This window comes from Pleurodeles waltl, chromosome 3_1, assembly GCF_031143425.1.
Source record: "Pleurodeles waltl isolate 20211129_DDA chromosome 3_1, aPleWal1.hap1.20221129, whole genome shotgun sequence".
In the NCBI taxonomy this organism is placed as follows: Eukaryota; Metazoa; Chordata; class Amphibia; order Caudata; family Salamandridae; genus Pleurodeles; species Pleurodeles waltl.
The window spans coordinates 1,092,224,293-1,092,245,473 of record NC_090440.1 but is presented as its reverse complement, the minus strand read 5'-3'; the positions used below and the strand labels follow the sequence as shown (position 1 = coordinate 1,092,245,473).

The 21,181-nt window shown below is 43.9% G+C and overlaps 1 protein-coding gene across 13 annotated transcripts in view; it reads right to left on the bottom strand.

Annotated features, from left to right (window-relative positions):
• Window positions 1-21,181, bottom strand: part of NCAM1 (neural cell adhesion molecule 1) — a 974,982-nt gene that overhangs the window by 122,212 nt on the left and 831,589 nt on the right. For all 13 annotated transcript variants that reach the window (XM_069224356.1, XM_069224353.1, XM_069224357.1 and 10 more), the window contains one exon: window positions 16,950-17,074. In XM_069224356.1, coding sequence (XP_069080457.1) covers window positions 16,950-17,074 — 125 coding nt within the window. The remainder of the gene's footprint in view (window positions 1-16,949; window positions 17,075-21,181) is intronic.

The window sequence follows — 21,181 nt, the reverse complement described above, 5'->3', positions numbered from 1 at the left end:
ATTGAATAGTGTCTTGTGGGGCTACAATAACTTGTCTTTCACATTCATCGCTGGTGCAAAGAACCAAGTTCACCTGTGTTACACGACAATGAGATAGGTCAAAACTAAATTAAGATCCCATTGAGGTATAACAAATGCAGTAGGAGGGAACAAATGTTGTAGGCCCTTGAACAGTGAACTGAACAGGGAGGATTGATCTGGCAACAGCAAAAAAGCCAAAATAGCAGAATGGTAACCAAAGCCCTGAGGAAGGCCTGATTAGGCCTTGCTCTGCACAAACAACAGCACCTCCGACAGAGGCAGAAAGTGGGTCAACTTGTAGTGAGGAGCACCAAGCCTCAAACTTTCCCAACAACAGGCATATATATTTTCTTTTTGAGGAACCCTGACTGCGAGAATGACTTTTGCAGATCTTGGAGCTGACACTTCACGTTCTTGGCAGGGGCAAACAGATTGTGTCAAGGTTCTCTCCATTCTAGGAAGAGGCCTTGTGCCACCTCTGGATGCAGACACCATTCGTGGTCCTCAAGACATTGATAGCTGAGTTTGTTTGCCCTGGCGTTCAGAGATCCCACCAGGCGTTGTTCAATCAGGAAGATGTCATGACATTCCCGCCATGTCCAGAGGAGCAGGGCCTCCTGGCATAGGGTCCACAACCCCACCCCATGACAATGGTTTTGTCTGTGAATAGCTGAACAAGAAACCCTCTGAAGAGTGGCAGGAAGCACTTCAATGCCAAGGAGATGGCCTACAACTCCAATAGGTTGATGTGGAGCCGGGTCTTCACCGGAGACTAAAAACCCTCTAATATCCACCTCTCCCAGGTGCCTGCCACATCCCAATAGCAAGGCGCTGGTCACCACTGTCAGCTTCGGGAAAGAGGATTGACCCCATAGAGGTTCAGCAAACACCGCTGCAGATTTTTTGTAGTCTACTCTGAGATCTGGACTAGGTCGGAGAGATTACCCTGGGTGCTCACTGGGAGTTCAAATTCCACTGTAAAGCTTGCATATGTCATCTGGCATGCTTCACCAACAGGATGCAGGAGGCCATCAGACCCAGTAGCCTCAAAGTAAATCTCACCAAAATCCAGAACCTAGGCTGAAACTTCTGGATTATAGCCCGAATGTCCTGGACCCTCCACTCCAGAGAGTAGGCGCAGAACTGTGCTTTGTTCAGAATACCTAGGATGAAGGGGACTACCGGAGAAGGAGTCAAGTGTGACTTTGGCATATTGATAGTAAACCTCAGTAAATGCAGGACATCCACTGTAGTCTGGAGGTGGGTGATGACTGCCTGTGCCGAGCACCGCTTCAACTGATTGTCGTCGAGTCAGGGGAAGACTGGAACCCCTAGCCTCCAAAGATGTGCAGCAACCATGCCATCACTTTTGTGAACACTATAGGGGCACTGGTGAGGTTGAAAGGGTGCACAACGAACTGAAAATGCTCCTGGCCCACTATGAACCACAGGTAACACCTGTGGGCCTGCAGGAGGGAAATACGGAAAGACATGTCCTGGATTTCCAACGCTACCATCCAGTCTCCGGTATCCATGGCTGACAGGACCTGGGCAAGGGTGAGCATTTTTAACTTCTCCAGTCGTAAGATGCCATTGAGAGGGCATATGTCGAGGTCAGGAGAGAAGCTTCCATCATTTTTCAGCATCAGAAAATAGTGGGTGTTAGACCTGGCATCCTTAGTGTGGTCTCCCCTGTGTTTTTTGCCTCTGTGTCCTATGTTTTGACTGTGTGCTGGACTTTTGTATTTGCTTTTTTAGTACTGTGGGCACTTTTCCACTGCTGACCAGTGCTAAGGTGCAAGTGCTCCCTGTGTAAATTGTATGTGTAATTTGCTTTTCCATGATTGGCATGTTTAATTTACTAGTAAGTCTTTAGTAAAGTGCACTAGAGGTGCCCAGGGTTTGTAAATCAAATGCTTCTAGGGGGCCTGCAACCCTGGTAGTGCCACCCACATGATTGGCCCTGTAAACATGGCTCAGACCTGCCACTGCAGTTTCTGTGTGTGCAGTTTAACCTGCCAATTCAGTCCAAACCTTCCCTTTTTATACACGTAAGGCACCCCTAAGGTAGGCCATAAGTAGCCCCATGGGCAGGGTGCAGTGTATGTTAAAGATGGGACATGTACTGATGTGTTTTACATGTCCTAACAGTGAAATACTGCCAAATTAGTTTTTCTCTGTTGCAAGGCCTATCTCTCTCATAGGTTAACATGGGGGCTGCCTATAAATATCTTTTAAGCACAGTTTGCCTTTGAGGGCAGATAGAAATATGTAGTTTGGAGTCTCTGAACTAACAATTTAAAAATATATCTTTTGGTTAAGTTGGTTATTCAATTGTCAGTTTGAAAATGCCACTTTTAGAAAGTGGGAATTTTCTTGCTTAAACCATTCTGTGATTGCCTGATAGTGTATTCCCTGTCAGGGTCAGACCGACAGTTGAGCTGTTTGTGAATCTCCACTAAACAGTGACACAAAGGATGCTGGGGTGTAGCCTAAATATCCTAATGGGCCATCTGGGCTGGAGTGGTGTGAGGAGTGGTCACTTACGCCTGAATGGGTTGTACCTCCCCTCACACATTGCAGTCTCTAACCCCCTGGTGTGAGTCTGGAGCCAGGCCTGGGCAAGGCAGGATCTTGTGAACAACTGACTTTCCTTTGAAATTTGCCTACTTCAAAGGCAGAAAGGGGTATACGTAGTGGACCCCAAACCTCAGATTTACAGATTACTTCTGGAACCAAGAGGAACCTCTGCCAAGGAGAAGAGCTGAAGAACTTAAGGAGGAGTACTGTCCCTTTGCCTGTGACTGTGCTTTGTGGTATATTCCTGCTTGTGAAGAATCTCCAAGGGCTTGGACTGAGCTTGCCTCCTGTTTTGAAGTCTCAGGGCAATCAAAGACTTCCTCTGCCAGCACTTGGACTCTCTGCTAAAAATCCTGCCCTGCCAAGTGGTTCCCTAGCCAGTCCCTGGGCCCTTAAAAGGTGAACCTGGTAGAAAGAGGCTGAAATCCACGCACAGGACGCCATACGGGGAAAATTCTGACGCACAACGTGCAACACGTGGTAAAAACGATGCAACCCCTCACAGCGCGGTTTTTCCATCACCATGCAGTCGGATTTTACATGCATCATTGCTGGGTGTGAAAATCATTGTGAACCTGCCCGGATCTGAGGTGCCCCATTCGGAAATCGACGCATCGCTCTGTTGTGAGAAAGAAAAACAATGCATCGCCTACCTGACTGGAGAAGAAACGACGCACGGCCTCAGCTGCAAGTAAAGAATCAACGCATCGTTGACTTTTCTGAAACACCCTCGCCCGTACAGCTTTATTTTTGATGCAAACCAGGTACTTTGTGAAACAACAACGTTTACATTGTTTTCTATGGAGTAAGATTCTTTTACTGTAAAAATGAATAACTCGACTTGTGTATGTTGGGTTTTTGTTGTTTTGTTCTTGTTTGATTTAAATAAATATTGCCTATTTTTCTAAATTGTTGTGCTGTCCATTTTGTAGTGTTCTCACTGTCTTACTGTGTGTGATGGTACAAATACTTCACATATTGCCTTTGAGATAAGCCTGACTGCTTGTGTCAAGCTATTAAGGAGGTGAGGAGGCGTTACCTAAGTGTGTATCTCTGTTGCCCTGACTAGAGTGAGGGTCCCTGCCTGGACAGAGTGCAAACTGACTGCCAACCCGAGATTCCATTTCTAACAGTGGGAATACCAACCACATCCTACTTATGGTGCAGGCATTCTCTTGATGGCTCCTCTGGCCAAAAAAGCCTGCATTTCCTGGCCTATCAAAAAGAGATGGTCCTCTGTCAGCTGATCAGAGGACAGTGGCAAGAGCATCGAGGTTGACAAGAATGGTAAAGGATAGAGTATAACCCCACTGGATAAATTGGAGCACCCACTTATTGAAGGTTGTTGCTTTAACCCCGCTGGATAAATTGGAGCACCCACTTATTGGAGGTTATTGCTTTCCACTGGGGCAAGTTGTTCCTGGCCCTGCTGCAAACAGGGTATGTGTTGCGTTGAGGGCATGCTAAAGGGGTTTTAAGGCTGTAGCAGCTATGGGGGTAGGTGACTTGACAGTTCACTTGCTTTGGGTCCAAAGTCCTTTGTGGGCACTGTGTCCACAGTCACGAAAAGGCTGGGAAGCTTGATAGATCTAGGGGTGGGATTAGTGTTGAGGATGTATCTTGGAGCCCCTATTGTAACCACAAAAGGGGAGAAAGGAGGAGTGCGGTTAGAGTGGAGCCAAGGAGAGATCCAACAACTTTGCAGTGACCTGAGTTTCCTTGAAGTGCTCGTGCCATGTAGCGGCCTTTTCGCAGAACAGGTGGGCGTCATCAAAAGGCATGTCCATCAGGGACAACTGGAACATCCCAGAGAAGCTAGCTGACCTCAGCCAAGTGTGGTGGTGAAGTGCCACTGCAGAGAAAATGGTCCTGCCCAGTGAGCCTGTGGTGTCCAGTCCACACGGAATGGTAAACTTTGCTGCGTTCCCAGCATCTAGTAGCTCATGGTTTAAAATAGCTCGGGTCGCCTCCAAAATCATGGGCAGTCCAACAAGGAGTGGGTGTACCAGATAAAGAGATAAGCAGTGATCACAGAACGCAGTACTAGGCTGGTAGAGGAAATAATCCTCTTTCCCGAAAGTGTCCAGCCTATTAGATTTCCTATCTGTTGGGGTATTAGGTAACATGCTAGGGTTGACTTTGGCAGTTGAGGCCTGCACCACTATGTTCTTGGGGAGGGGTGCTGGAGAGGAAGGCTGGGTTTCAAGGACCCAAAATAACGACCATGACCGCTTTGTTATAGGAAAGCAGGGGCTCTGTGGAACTTAGTCCCAGAGGAAGTGCCTCCGTCAGGACATTAGTCTTGACCTCGACAGAGGGAAGTAGCAGGCCAGAAACTTCTACTGCCTTTCTCTTCACCACAGCAAAGGATGTGCCTTCCTCTAAGGCAGGAAACAGAAGGAAAACCAAGCCAGAATCGAAAAGTGTCTAATCAACTGGCATCACCCAGCTCCTCGTACCAGCTTTCAGCATGGTAGGATTGGGCCAGTTCGTCAGCTAGGTCCAGGAACCCATAATCACCACCATCAAAATCAGAATGACTGGGTCTGTTAAAGGACAGATATCTGGCTGAGCCAGTGTCAACGTCACACTACATCTCAGAACTGGACAGGGGGTGGGTTCTGCGTTGCCGGGTGGAGCCGGTGATGGGAGGACTGGTACCGGTGTGGGGGTCGCCAGAGTCAGTCCTGAGCCCAAAGCAGATCCAAATGGCCTGGCTGGCATTGGGGGCAGACCTGCCGGCCGTAACCCATCTAGGGAACCTCTTGGCTCAACCGGGCCAGAAGGCACACCAATTGAGTCAGTGGCCCAAAGATGGAGTGCATGGCTGCATAAAACTTCCTGGGCTGAGTAAGGGTCACCTTGGCTCTAGGGAATTTGTGGAGGAGTGAAGCGGATCCAGCTGCCACCTCTCCACAGGAGTGTGGAGAGTCATAGAAGCATGGGGTTTATTAGAGGAAGCCAAAGAATGCTTCAACTTCTTATTCTTGCGCTTCTTAGACTTATCTGTCCTCAATGATGACGACTTGGAATGTGAAGGTGACTGTCCCGAGACCTGCTCTGCGACCAGGATTGTGACCATGAACAACACTGGGCCTTCTTGTGCTACCCACAATTTAGTACCCACTCACCGATCACCTTCGAGTGCATCGATCAACAGTCTGTGCAGGCCCTGGAGCAGTGGTCTGACCGGAGTCACCAAAAGCAGACCAAGTAGGGAAAAGACATAGACATCTGCCTGTGACATTCCTCACAAGCTTTAAAACCCATACTTTTGCTAGAGGACAGCTCCCTAGAACACAGCCAGCTACCACTCATAAAGGCTTGACAAAAGCTAAAAAGAAAATAATAATAATAACATGGTCAAAAAATGACTGAGATAGCTCTCTGGAACCGCACTGTTGGCACAGAAAGAGAGGTACTGATGTACTGAGGGGGCCTATGCAGGCACCACACATGTCACAGCCGGAGCGGACAAGGTCACCAGTTGACAATGAGACCTATAATAGCATGCTGTAGTACTGCTCAAGATTTTCCAGGAGAAATATTTGCTGTTAGAAGTCTATATCACAATATAAACATATTCAAACATCCAATAGTCTTACTTGAATCAGATATATTTCTTGACAGGCAGACAGTGCAATGCCTTTCATGCCTGATAAGTGTTCTCTTTTACTCAGTCTATCAACTGCAGTATTCTAAACTCTTCACCTGCAGTCGGAAAGTTGTCAGACATGCATAATGACAATTACAAAAATTCCAGCTTAGAGTTTAGTGCACCTCATTCACTAGGATTTTATGAGTGAATAGCAGTGAGAAAACAGTTTCACTTGATTACCTGGTCTTTATTGAAGAAATGTATTCAGAAGAATTGAATGATCAATAGTGTGAAAGGTAACCAGCAGGTCCAAAATGACTATAAGGCAGCCAGCACTCTCGTCAGCGTAACAAATGTTCTGTAAAAAGTAAATTAAGGTATTCTTTATCCCGTACCATCCAGTTGTCTTTGAAGCTGGCCTGTAACAAGTTTGTTCTAAATCTGGGCCAAAAAATTAATGTCTGCAATGAAACTAAAAATGCTGAGTGCAGCAGGGTCTTAACTGGACTTTTTAAACAGAAGGATGACAACCCCATTCTTCTGCTAGCAAGCAAATGTCCTCATAGCAAGAAGCATTTCAATGGACGACACATAAAATGTGTAAACAAAGATGTAACCTCATTAAGAATCCATTTCAGAACAGGGTCCAGGAGGATATATTTTGGTTTAAGAATTCTCAAGATAGATTCAACCACCACCAGGGTATGCAGTTAGTAGCTAGAACTCAGTTCCATACTGTTGAGTACAAAAAACAGTCAGACAGAACTGGCCCATGAAACTTGCATTCGGGTCCAAAGTTATACTATCAATTTCTTTTTAGTGAAAAAAGATTTTTAAGTAGAGTACACGCCCACAGATTTATTTATTTATTTACATTTATAAAGTGCATGCAAACCAAACAGGTACCTAAGAATTGGGTGAGTGAGAAAGCCCTCAACTCCATTACGCAATTCTTCCACAAATGGACCTACTGAGGCGGCAGCAGTGAAAGGAGAGGCAGGCCGAGCAAACTACATTAAACAGTCCTTTTGATTAGCTTGTTGCTTTAGCTATAGATACTGCCAAATGCTTTTTCTTAGCTTTCGTGGTCCTGAATTTTGTATGTTTGTGGAACTTTATAAACATCTGTCGCTCCACTGGTTGCTGATGTCATGAAGTTACCACTTTTTTCATATCTGTAACCAGTTCCAGATCAACCACTGACAAACAAGATACTTACCTTCAGATTTGATCTTTCTGGTAGATACTCTTTCTGACTGCATATTCCTCAACTTGTGAATATTCTCCAGGCGTCAGACTGGATCCAGAACTTTAAAGCAGTTCTGCATGCCGGCAGGTGGTGTTGTGTGGCTCTGAGCTGATCTTGTTCCACTCATGAAGTGAGGAGCAGAAATGCATTTAAGCGCACCCATGTGCCCTGACTTCAGTACTTTCTAGGCTGTCCGTGACCTCAGACATAGAGCCTAACTGCAGACCGGCATTAGGCCATTTTCAGATGGGAGTGGATGGGTCGGTGAAGAATATGTGATTAGATAGAGTATCCCCAAGAGGATTCTTAGCGAAGGTAAGTATATTGTTCTACTGGTAAAGATACTTCTAACTGCAGATTCCTAACCTTAAATGCCCCTCTAGATAGACTTGACTGTCGAGGTAGTAGTGGTTTGTTAACGTATCTACTGACGCTCACATAGTCACCTGACAAATGTCCATCACATATACTCTATGTGATAGGGCAGTGCTAGAAGTCTTAACTCTGGTGAAATGAGTTGGTAAGCTTCAGGAGGCTACTTCTTTACCAGTGCAGATCTTTATGCAGGGAACAATCCATAGGGTGATTGTGCTCTTTTGCACTGCCTTGCCCTTGTTTTCATCAGAAAATCCTACAATGAGTTGATTGTCAAGATGATCAATATAAAAACTTAGTGCCCTCCTAGGGTCTAAACAATGGTCTCTGCCTGACATGAGTGACCACTATTCGTAGAAAGGAAGCAATGGTCTTCAACACCAACTTGTCTGGGAAGAAAGTAGTATAAGGAGGAATAACAAAGTAAATGCATCTCACTCACATGTATAGCTGATGGTATGGCAACGAGGAAAACCGCCTTCAGCGTTATAAGGCTCAAATAAACAACTATATAGAGGCTCTAAAAAGGGTGCACATCAGCACATCAAAAAATTTAGTACTAAGTTTAGGTGCCAGAGAGGCATCACAAAGGATTTGGTGGAAACTAGGGGGAAAAGTTTTTAAACAACCAAAGCACAAAAGGTCATTTGAATAATGAAGGCTTATATCTGTCAACTGCAAAAAAGCAGAAAAAATTATAAGTAGCCATTAAGAGTGCCCAACCCAAGTACTTGCTGGGCTAGAGACAGAACAAACAACAAAACTTCTGACAGCTTTCCCTGTAAAAGGTCAATTGTTTTTTGTGTCTCACCAACCACAAATGTGTCCCAAAACGTGGTGTACACTGATTTTGGAAAGGAAGGCCTCACCACCAAGTTGTCATCAATCTCTGTGAGAAGAGCCCTCTTTTTTTTACATGGTTAGCCCCCACTTTGTGCCTGGAATGTGATGTAGCCTAGAAGTTGTTAGTGCCCAGGACCGTTGCTAACCAGGTTTCCTGGGTCAGAGCTCTTTCCCCAAACTGTTGATGCATTGGCACAATTGTAAACACCTTTAACTGCCACTATAAGTCCCAGGTAAATGGTACCTAGGTTCCCAGGGCATGGGGTACTAAGGGCAAGCCCCTGAGGGCAGCAGCACTGATTGTGTCACCCTCTAGGGCCGTGCATCCAGATGCACCCAGTCCTACCATTGCAGACTGAGGGCTCTGGTGCAAACCTAAAATACAAACTTGACATGGCACACTGCCTATGTACCCGGTCCACTATACACTGCATGCACTATGGGAAAGACACCCCTTTGGCAGGCCTTCCAGCCCTAAGGTAGGGTGCACTATACTGTATGTGAGGGCATAGCTGCATGAGCAATATGCCCCCGCTGTTCCCTTGCCAAACCTGAGACATAGTAATTGAACAGAGCAGCCATTAAATACATGTGCCGGACACTGGTCAATACGAGCATCACACTTACATGATGGCCACTCTGAACCCTGGTTTGTTTGGTATCAAACAACTCAGAATCATAAATCCATACTGGGAAAAGTATTGTATTTATTACCACATGTACTTAGGGGTCACCTTAGATGTGTCTCCTGCAAAAGCTAACTACCCTGGCAGGGTTCCTGACTGGTCCTGACCAGACTGCCACCACCAGACACAAATCTGCATCCTTGGGGTGAGAGATCCTTCTCTCTGAGATGCAGAACAAAGCCCCTCCTGGGTGGAGGTACTAACACCTCCACCCTCAGGAATGTGCACAGGCCTCTTTGCGAGCTTCAAAGGACTAACCGCCTTTGAAACTCACCCTCCAGGCCTGCTGCTAGCAGCAGATGGCCGTCCCTGTTGCAAACCCCCACTTTTGGTGGGAGCAATGGCAGGAAACTCAAACAAAGGATAGGAAAGTGGTCCTACCTAGCGTGCACCACCCCTAAGGTGTTGCATGCAAGGTGGACTTTCCATTCCATGTTCCTCCATCTTGGATGGAAGGAAAAAAGCCAATCAAGTGTAAGGAAGTCACCTCTGCTCACAGGAAGTGGTCACTTACTGGATGTAAGCCACCCTAAGGTAGATGACCCATTGGTCACTACAAGGGTCCCCCTATAAAGCCCACTAAATGCAGTATTTAGTGGGCATCCCTAGACCAAGAAATCAGATTCGACAGACAGAAGAAGACCAGCACCAAGAAGATCCAAGGCATGAGAATTGTGGACCTGGCCGAAAAGTACTTAACAAATTTTGATTTTCTTGGTCTTAAGCTTTTCATAAAAATCTGAAGTATTTTTATAAATTGGTCTCCAGTTATTCCTTTCAGTGTGTGAGTTGCAATATTGATGCTGTGAGTACAACAAATGCTTTGCACTTCTCCTAGATTGGCCTAACTGCTCGACCAACCTACCATAAAAATTAGAGCATTACATGGTCTAGTTTTTACCCTTGTAAACCAACGTGCGGTTACCTCGACTCCACATAAAGGGACAGCCTCCAACAATCTCTAAGCATGGAAATAGTGCAGGCTTGGGTATGGTACCCCGCATTGCTGCTGTAACATAACATCCACCTGAAGAGTCAGCTTGATCGGAAGACAGATGCTCATGCAAAGAGGTTAGGGAACCACACTTTCCTGGCCCAATCCGGCACCACTAGGATGACATGGGCCCCATTGATCCTGATCTTCTTCAGAACTTGGGACACGAGAGGTCATGGCGGAAAAGCATACTGGAGTCCCGAGCTCCAGTCTAGAAGGATAGCATCTCCGAGAGCAATCTGCTTAGAAAACTCCAGAAAACAAAACTGTTGACATTGTGTAGCAGTGCCAGAAAGATTGAATAAAGGTTCTCCACTATGCTGAAAGACACCTTGTGCCACTTTCGGATGCAGCTGCCATTTGTGATCATCTAGGTCCTTATGGCTGAGTTTCACCACTAGGCGCCTGTGGATGAGTTATCCCCCTGGTATTTAAAATTCTCACCAGGTGTTTTACTACCAGATAAGTCCCTTAGTGGTCTAGCCAGTTTCAGAGGTGCAGGGCTTCCTGGCACAAGGCCCAGGACCCCACCCGGCTCTACCTGTTGCAGAACAACATAGTAGTGGTGCTGTCATGAGCACCTGCATCAGCCTTCCTTTGATGGTGGACAGGAAGGCTTTCAATGCCAAGCTAATCACCCTCAACTCCAACTAACTGATTTGGAGTAGAGTCTCCGCTGGAGACCAGAGGCCTTTGATCTCCATATCTCCTAGATGACTTCTTCGACTTAGCAATGAGTCTGTGATAATTATCAGCTCTCGATGGGGTAAGGAGAAGGGCCTGCCACCAACCCAATCATGGTCCATTAGCCATCTCTGCAGATAATTTGCAGTCTTCTCCAAAATCTGGGTACAATCTGACAGATTTCCATGAAGTTGTGCCCATTGGAATTTGAGATTTGAGCCTGGAAGTGACACCTGGGCCTATATTAACAAAAAAATGATGCAGTGTTGCGCCACAAGCCAGCTTGCTGTGCTGCGCCAGTAGGAAAATTCAGGGGTGTGTTGTAACAACAATACGACATGTCCCTGCACTTTTCTCTGAGCTGGTGCACAATTGGCTGTCTACCGCCAATTCAGGCACCCTTACACCATGGATCAAGGGTGCCTGTGTTACAGGTATGATTGTTTATGTGCAGGAAGGGACACCTTCCTGCACATAAACAATCATTAATGACATTTTTCTCCTTCTATGTGTGCTGCAGAGTGCAGCACACATAGAGCAAACAACAAGGAGGAATAAAGGTATTTCTCCTTTCTGTGCCACTTTTATGCCACCCCTGGGGTGGCATAGGAATCTGATGCATTTCCAGGTTGACGAAACCATGTAAATCTGGGAATGCATCAGATTCCATGGTTGTTATGTGGGAACACCCATGGAACGCCCCTTCCACGTACAGTTATACGAAAATAGGGGCTGTATTCACAAGGCCATGAAAAGCCACACAAGGTGGCTTTACGTGGCCTTGAACATATGTGCAGGCACACTGCGCCACTGAAGTGTCAGAAAAGTAACGCTCTGGCGGCTTTATTGTGCCGCAGGGGCGTTGTAAATATGCCTCTTGGTGTTTGGCTACCAGGATGAGGGAGGTCAGCAACCCCAAGAGTCTCAATCATTTGTACTGAGATCCAGAACTGAGGCGGAATCATAGCCTGAATGTCCTGGGCTCTCTGCTCCAAGGGGGATAGCACAAAACCATGTTATACCCACAATACATCTGATGAACATGAGTGTCTGTGACAGAGTATGTGACTTCAGCATGTTGACAGTGAACTTCCAACAATGTTAGGAGGGTCGTCCTCGTCTGGGGTGGTTGACCACTGCCATCAACAGTTAGTTAAGCTAGGTGAAGTCTGGTACGCCTGACTTCTGAAGGTGTGCTGCGACCATTGCAATCACTTTTATAAACATCAAAGCACACTGGTGAAGACTGGTAAGCCTGACTTCTGAAGGTGTGCTGCGACCACTGCCATCACTTCTGTGAACACCAAATGACACTTGTGAGGCCAAAGGTAAGCACTGCAAACTAAAAATGAGCCTGGTGAATCGCAGGTAGCAACTGTGGGTCTCCAGGACAGTGGTGTAAAAGTAGTTGCCATGCAGGTCCAAGGCAACCATCCAGTGTTCAATATCAATGGCAGACTGGACCTGGGCTAGCGTGAACATCTTGAATTTGTCATTCTACAGAAAGGTGTTGAGAGGGCAATGGTTTAAAAAAGACAACCATCTCCATCCTTCTCCCACACAAGGAAGTAGTAGGAGTAACACCCAGTTGCTACTTCCGAAGCTGAAACCATCTCTATGGTCCCTTGGGCCAAGAGGGCCTGCACTTCTTACCATAAGACGGACAGATGGTCTACTGTCTGACTGGATGCTGTGCGGATCCTGTGGCCTGAGGGCACGGCAGAGGGAGCTTTTAACGTGCCAAATCTGCTCAGCGTGGCTTCCCGAATGGCCTCTACATGGTGTGATATCTCTAATGGACCTGGAAATTGGGATCAAACTTCGAAATGGCTCAGATGGAGATCAGGAGCCAGACTGAGAGGCATTTGGATGTCCTCTCATCCTCTCTGGAGATCTAGAGTGGCGGGAAGGGGTAGATTCCCTCTTGTGCTTTTTTTTTTTATTTACTCAAAGACTTAAATGGCGATCTGCCACAGGAACAACTTTGAAGGGGGAATGTGATCTTCCATTTTCACTTCGACAGGTCAAGGCGTGGAGTCCTCTTGTGTTGGATGATTTAGAGTTTGGCCTTGAGTTCCAGCACAACCTTCGGGTTCATTTAGGCACTTACACTGCAGGCTATGGAGCCATGAGTTGATGTCAGGAACCACAAACAGACTTCATGACGGTCTGTCACAGACATCTGTTTGCAACAGACCCTGCACAGTTTTAGTGAGGTGACATTTCCCATGTACACCGGTAACTTTTCATCATAAAAGTCTGGTCACAGACTAATGGGAAGCTCCAGATTCATGTTTGAAGGAGCTGAAAGAAAAGGTGATGTCAGGATGCATGGGTGGAGCTCATATGCTGTTCTATATGTCACTTTTGGATCGGAACAACACTGGCATGGAGCCACACTAAGCCAACCATCAGTGCACAGGTGAACAGCTTAAAAGTTTTCGGATCTTGAGGAATATTCACTTGGTGAAGAATCTGCAATCAGAAGTAAATAGGCAACTGTGCATGGTGCGCAGCTACTCTTTAAATAACGTTGTACCCTTGAATATTTTAGAGAAGTCGAAACATTATCATATATGAAGCTATAAATATCGACCTGTGATGAAGGATCAGTCTGCAGATCTGGGCTTTTGGCTGCTGGTGCAGTGGCAACAAAAAATACTGCTGTTTTTTATAACAATATTTCTGGTGCATGCTATACTTAAATGCAGATTCCTTACTTATGGATAGCTCCAGGTGAAAAACTTCATCCAGAAACTTGTGCCAGCCAAATGAGCTGCGATCAGGAAAATACTGTTTCAGAACGCCCAATGCCACATGTGCAAGGCCTCCCAATGCATGCTCCAGGAAGCCTCTCAGCATCCTCCCAGAATCTGCGGACAGCTTGTGCTGTAGCCATGGTAAGTTCTGGATCCATCCATCTACTGGGTGGCAATCCTTGTTTAAAGATGCTGTTGTTGTTGGACATTCATTAAAGTATTTTGATTTTGACTTTTAAGGAGGTACTCTGTCACCAATAGGTTCTTTTTTGGAGTGATTTTATTTTTCAGCTGGTAAGCTTGTTATGGTGACATGGTTTTCCATGTGTTTTCATACAACAGGCAGGCTTTCACTCGTTTTTCCTGGACACATTGTTGAAGGCAATAAGGTTTCACCTTGCATGATGGATGGTTGTTTGATAGCGCAATAATAGATTTCCTGGGTGTTTCAGACTTTCGCCTCTTAGCAATTGGTGTTGGTCCTGTTACTAATACAGTCATTTTAACTAAGTCTGTGGTATGTCTTTTTTTTTTAGCAATCATTTGATGACTACTCAACCTTCTTTTAGGCATACATTAAGGGTAAGAGGACTACTCTGCATGTTAATGTTAATCCTTACCTGGGTTAATAAGTTCATAACTGTTTTTATGTTCTCAATTTTTATTGACTAGATTGCTTACATTTTGAATTTGTCCTGATGAAGACCCCATAGCAATCGAAACAGGGGGTTGAAACGTTAACAATCCACTGTTTGTCATTTAGGGTATTCTGTTGTACAGTGAAAATCCATGTATATGAGTACTGTATTTGCAGAAATGTATTAATTGTCAACAGTGGTAAATCTCTTAACACACTGCTTGTGCACTTATGATTCACCTTTCTCACAAACACCTTGCACTGCGCCGTTTTCTTTTAGAGCACCTATACTGATATTTATTCTTGCAAGATAGTAAAAACTATGGATTTAACATACAACGGATTGTGTATGTACTTTTTCCTTGATAAGAAACTGCCAAGGGAGCATAAGCTGTAAGCTCTCTCTGAAGGAGCCTTGTTTTATACTATTGGTGTACTGCCCAGGTCCCCGGGTTTACAGAGTTACCCACTTCTCTGTTCATGGTTTACTTTAAGAAAGTTGCATTTTCTTGTCTTAGCTATTTGGTGCCTGTTTCCTGGGTCACATGACTGGGTGTAGTTAGCAGTTGGTCTTTGGGTATTCTTCCCAGACTGCTACATAAAAGAGGGTCTGGTTGTTGGCAGGGTGAGCCACCCTAACTTGATGACATGGGCGAAGCTGTCACACTTGAACTTCAAAAGACATAGCTCAGCTCACATACAAAGGATTCGCATTAGCCTATTGTGCCCCTGACAGATTAGGACCAGGGAAAGGAGGCAGGAAATTCCAGACTCTTCTGTGGGGAGAATCTCCAGAAGCTTCTCCCAATTCAAAGGGGCACTAGATATATAATTGGGACCTTCAGACCCACTCTTCAGTACACTCCTGGACTTGTGGACTACCCTGCTAAATTGAGGCCTGCCCTGCTGTTCGAGAAGGAAGACTAGTCCTGCACCCTTCATCCCAGGCTGAAGGGACTCCACTGACTGACCTCTTGTTCTTACCTACATGCACAAAACAAGCTTCAGAAGCCTCTGTGCAACTGTCCGGCTGACCCATTGCAATTGTACTTGCCTGAGCCGTGGTGGCCTCTGCTGATGTGAGTTCCTGATCTACAAGAGGTGCCTCCCAGGTCCTGGATCTTTGGTGTGACATTAGCGGAGCTCCTCTTTGGAGACAATGAGAAATCCTAAAGTTTTAGGCTCTTTGTGACTGCAAACTGACTCGTTCATTCCAAGATCTTGCTGCCCGTGCCAACCTCCAATGCAAAGCTCCAGTTACCCTGACTCTTTGGGGTACAGCGACTGCCAGCAATGACTGGTTTCGCAAGATCTGGACTTCACACTGCAGCATCGACAGCCCGCGATGACAGCCAACGTGAATAAACCATCCACAATGCCTGACAAGACCGCTACAGTGACAACCATCTGTGACGCTCTCTCTACTCCTCGTGGCCTTTTCGATCACGAACGGAAATCTTTGACCAGGACTTTAGAAGGTAACTTTTTCAGCTGGACTAACCTGATCCATGTATGTGGCCTGTGCTCTATTGCTGTTTGCAGGAAATTGTGACTTTCAAATGGTCTCACTCAACCAGATAACCACGAGTGCCACTTTTTGCTTTTAGGTGCTGTTCTTACCTTAAGTATATGAAACTGCATATGTCAGGATCTACTGACTGGATTTTTGCCATTTTGATGGCAAAACATTTATTACATTTTACTCTATTTGTCTAAGTTGGTGTGAGTTTTTTCCTGTGTTGTCTTTTCCAATTAATATTTTTTGTGTGCTGCATAAAATTGCCTTTACGTTAAGCCTGCTTGCTTTTGTCCCAAACTATCAGAGGGTTAAGCACAGGTTAATTTAGTGACTCTTTGTGGTTCACCCTGACAAGGATTCTGGCCGTTGCCTGAGCAGGGTTTCATTCCCCTCTAAAGCAGCAACCCAATTTGTCACATATATTACTTACTGATACTGTTTTTAAATAAATAACATGAAAACAACAACAAATGGAGACGCAGAAATAAAATAACAAAATCACAAGTTGGGGTTACCTTTGACAAGCCAAAAACAGGTCAAGGAGGTTTTCAGGATATCTAAAGTTGACGAAATGTAAATAACTAATGTGAAGGGTCAACCCTCATGAATTTTTTATACTACAAATAAGGTGATTAATTCAGTTGTTCCTAAATGGATATTTTAATAATTCAGGAAGGAAGACGGAGACATAAAATAGTGTTTATACAAAATGAAAAAGAGCCTCTTCAATCCAAATCCAAGTAAGCATGAATCACGCCCAATGTTTATCTAATTTTTGTAGCACTGAACGTCTGTAAAAACATGGATACTTAAATGCAAGGTTATACCACAGGCGCCATCCTCAATTTTTAGGGTCATTACAGAATTTCTCAATTTTAATCATATATCAATTTATCTCAGTTAGATATCTTTAAATTCTAGCATGTTTCCAACTTGTGTGGACTAACGTTAGAAAACACTTCATTAAGCTAGATAAGAACATACAATTTGTTTGCAATGCTTACCGCTCTGTATGTGTACAGGTAGTGTCTGATCGGGGACCCACCATCATCTTGCTTGATCAGGTTAATCCTAATGGATTTTCCATCTTCTCCTATTTGCCCATCCAACTTTGGAGTACTGGGTTCCCCTGTAATAATCACGTCATCGATTTTCAATATTAGTAAAATTTTAGAAAAAACAAAGGACAGCCCAATGGGCTACATATCTCACAGACAAATCTCCCTTTATAGTTCAGCCCTGAAGTTGTAAAACACTGAGCTCAAATGAATTCACAATACTGTCAGTTCACAAACACAAGGTGCCTGATAAAGTGTGTAGACTGGTTTGTTTTTAAACAAAAGCTCTTTGGAATGTCAATCCAATGTGTCCTTGCAGGACAGATCCACAATGAAATTCGGAAAACCCTTAAAATGGCTGCAAAAGAAGTGCTTTTGGCACTAGGATCTCTTGGTGGCAGGTAAAACAACTTTATTGTCTGAAAGTGCTGTTAGAAAAGGTTGCATAACTTGCCTGCCTAACAAAGAGGGCATGTCCCCACTGATGAACAACAATGGCTTGCCTTCCCTCTTGCTACCTGGTTTCAGCATTAATGTACTTGGATGCTGAAAGAGATTGAACTGGGATTACGGATGTGATTTGATAACAGGAAGAGACAGTATCATTCATGTTTTCTATTGCACTGCTTCAAGCAAAATAAACATGTAGTAGGGATCACAATCTTTACATTTATAGGCTGCGAAGAACAACTACAGTACCCAATGTATCTGTTCTAGAACTGGAATCTAGACAGTTGTACTGTCAGAATGCATGCAGAGTAGCCCACTTTGGCATCCTGGGTATTATTTAAATAAGCACATGCTTTTGGACAAGTTACAGACTCTGCGATAGTACTATTAGAATAAATTTCAGAGGAATCCACTGAAGCTCACAATACCAAGACATGTAAGAAATTAACATGTTGCAAAGGAGGTAAAGACAACTTGTACTTCTGGATCGTTTACATCAGAATCAGCTAAAAGTCTAGGAGTACGGCTCAGTGCTTTGGTACTGTTATAGCACAATCTCAAAGCTTTTCTCAGATTTGGATTGTATGGAAAATCTGCAATGTGATTACAATCCGGAAAACTGCTGAGAAACCTCCCAGTTGATGGAGAATATTTTAAAGGGCCTTAAAAGGTAAGGTCAGATACACATAACCTTCCAATGCTTAAAGACTAAGTTGTTCATGGATTATTCTGGCTGATGTTACAGTCTTTGACTTAGAACATAGTCTTTCTAACACTTGAAATCACAGGTAACATAAGTTTAAAGTGAATTCCTTGCCAACATGGCCAAAATACAAGCGTCAGCCGATACAATAGGGATAATATGAAATTAGATCGGAAAAAAGTATCCAAAGTGTTGCCATAAGAACAAGTGACAATCAAATATATATATTTTATAAATAGGATCTCGAATGCCCTTTTAGATACGAATATGTCACCAATTATGAAAATGACATTATAAACCTTTTATGGCAAAGTCCAAGAACCATTGTTTGTATGAAAATAGCAAAATGAATCATTCTAATGATCACTGTGCAAAAGTACACCACAATGCATTAAAGTGTTGTAGTAAGTTTTGCGGTATAGACCACAAATTACATATAACAGTGGCCATATTTTCCTTGCCTTTGCTAAAGATGTCGTTAAATTACTTCTTAAAGCTCGGGAAGGTTTATTTTTTGATCATCAGAGTTGAATACTCTAAAATGAACTTCATGAGAAGACACTAATATTCATGGGGAGATATGAAACCTTCACCTATTTTTGAACAGACCCAAAACAGACAAAAAGCCTAGAACTAGGGACTACCTGAGCAGGGAACACATGGCAACAATTTGCCTGACACAGAGTGAAAGCCAAACCTTCTCTTGGCAAAACTAAATCATCCATGATAAATTTTAGTATGGAATTCAACATTCTGAGGAATAATTCAGTTTAAGGACAACATAGCATGAGAAAATCCAGACATAGTAAGTTTAGCAACAACTTGAAAAATATGTGGCCTCCATTCTGTAGAGAAGAGTATCCTTGGAATCAAGGAATAGATGCTTTCTTAAGGCCAATAAACTTCTTAGTAGCACAGAAGAAGCAGGAGAGGAAGAAATGCGAAAGGAATGTGCTGCTAGTGTTCATGTTCACCAATACTGGACCACCGAAAAAGAGGATGACACCGGTAACTGCACCCAGTGGGTAAGAATAGAAGCCATGGACTGTGAGGCCTACACCTGTGAGTGCCGAAATGTTCTGTCTGATCTCCTGGGACCTGACAATCAAACTATCAAATCCACCAAGTTGTCCACAGAAGGTGCATTAACGCTGTAGCATTCTGATGTGCCACAGCTATAATTCACAAGTAGAGTTAACTCACAAATAATGAACAAATCCCCAATGAAGTAACCAAAAGTGAAAGTCTATACCCTTGTGATGAGGGCACAGTGAAAACAAACCCAAATCAGATGAGGCATGCACAGAAGCGTGCTGGGTCCATCTAGGTGAATAAGTGTCAGAGATACTTGAGAAACCCTAAGCTTTAGAAGTACCTTTTGTGGTGCACTGAATAAAACAGTTGTGCTTAGTTTTTTGCACTGCTAATGAGACTCTGATATCATTTGGAACCCTAAGGGGCAGACATCTACACGAGGGTTCTGAACAATACGCAGGAATCTAGCCTTTGGCCTGAACAATATCCAGCACCTTCAGTTCTTTTGTTCCAATGCCATTAGCCTTCCTCTGATGAAGCCAGTGCCATAGGGTCTAACTGCAAACATATGCAGAGTAAAGAGGAATTCCCTGGATAGTGTTTACCCATATAAGTGGCACCATGCTGAAAAATGACACTTGCCATAGATTGCAGCTATCATGACTGTCGGACAGTTGAAAACAGATCTGTTATCAATTAATGTAAGAGTTCACTCGACTTCTCTAAAGTAAAGTTCTCATTGTACTTTGACTTCACTAAGAGATATCTTGGAGAGCTATTAGCGCCGATTTTTTGGCTCTGAATTCGAGAGCTAAAATTACAGATGCCGTTGGGAATTCAGGGGTTTGGGTAAAGAGTAAATTATTCTCAGTACTCTTTGTATATGCAGATGCCTAGTGGTGAACTGTCATCTTCCATGGAATCTTGTGTAAGATTTAAGTTGGAAACCTCTAGTTCAAAGACTTAATGCCTGAGGGAAAGTGGACGAAAACATCAAGGACAGTGCATCACTAACGGAACTGAATACTAGATCAGCTGTGAATGGATCTTGTCTTAAGGTTTATTTCACACGTACAATCAAAAATCCTTAACAGGCTTATTTTTTTTTTAATAACATTAATTTATTGATAAATGCACGAGTCATGTTTGTATCCCCAAAACGCATGCAACTCATAGGAGAACTTAATTGTTTGAAACGAACATCTCTCTTTTCTCATTACCGTGGCCATAGTCTGATCGAAACGTAGTTAGGCATTCTATGACAAATAAAAATGTACACTGTCATGCTGTTCAAAGATGCATGGTTTAGATCAGTTCCAAACCTCACTCAACAATACTAACAGCAACTGAGCCGATATCATCAGCAAAAAAAAAAAAAAATCATGGCAGATGTAACACTACGAGAAGTGCGACTATTTCTATAACTACGTGTTTGTATGTGCACATATGTACATGAGTCCCTAATACCTTCAGTTGCAATGAACCTCTGCCAATATGCATGTTTTGCAATTAATTTCCCTGTACCTGCTAAGGATAGGGAACCTTTCACACACTGCAAGGGCTTTCAAAACATAGAGATGTATGTGAACGTTTTTAAAAAAAAAATCATATTTTGGGGCTGCTGGTTCCTCCCACCACCCTTTGATAGTCAGATTAGCGCATGCCAGCAAATCAAGAAATCAATTTTCATTTTGTTTAGAGGTATTCGTGAGTGTGTGCGTATATGTGCCCCAATTAAAAGACTGTAAAGGCAAAAAAGGTTAGTGATGTTTTAATCTAAGAAGAAAGAAGTTTAGTCTGAAAATCATAATGAGTATTAGTCCACCATAAACACCACTCTTTTTCACAGGAGAGAAAATTAATACAGGAAGAAAATGACATTAAAAGAAGTGAGTGACGATGCTTTCATGCTCAGACATGCAGTTCATCTTCGTTAAATGGTTTATGCACACAGTGCGTACTAGAGACACTCCCATTTACACACGTCGTC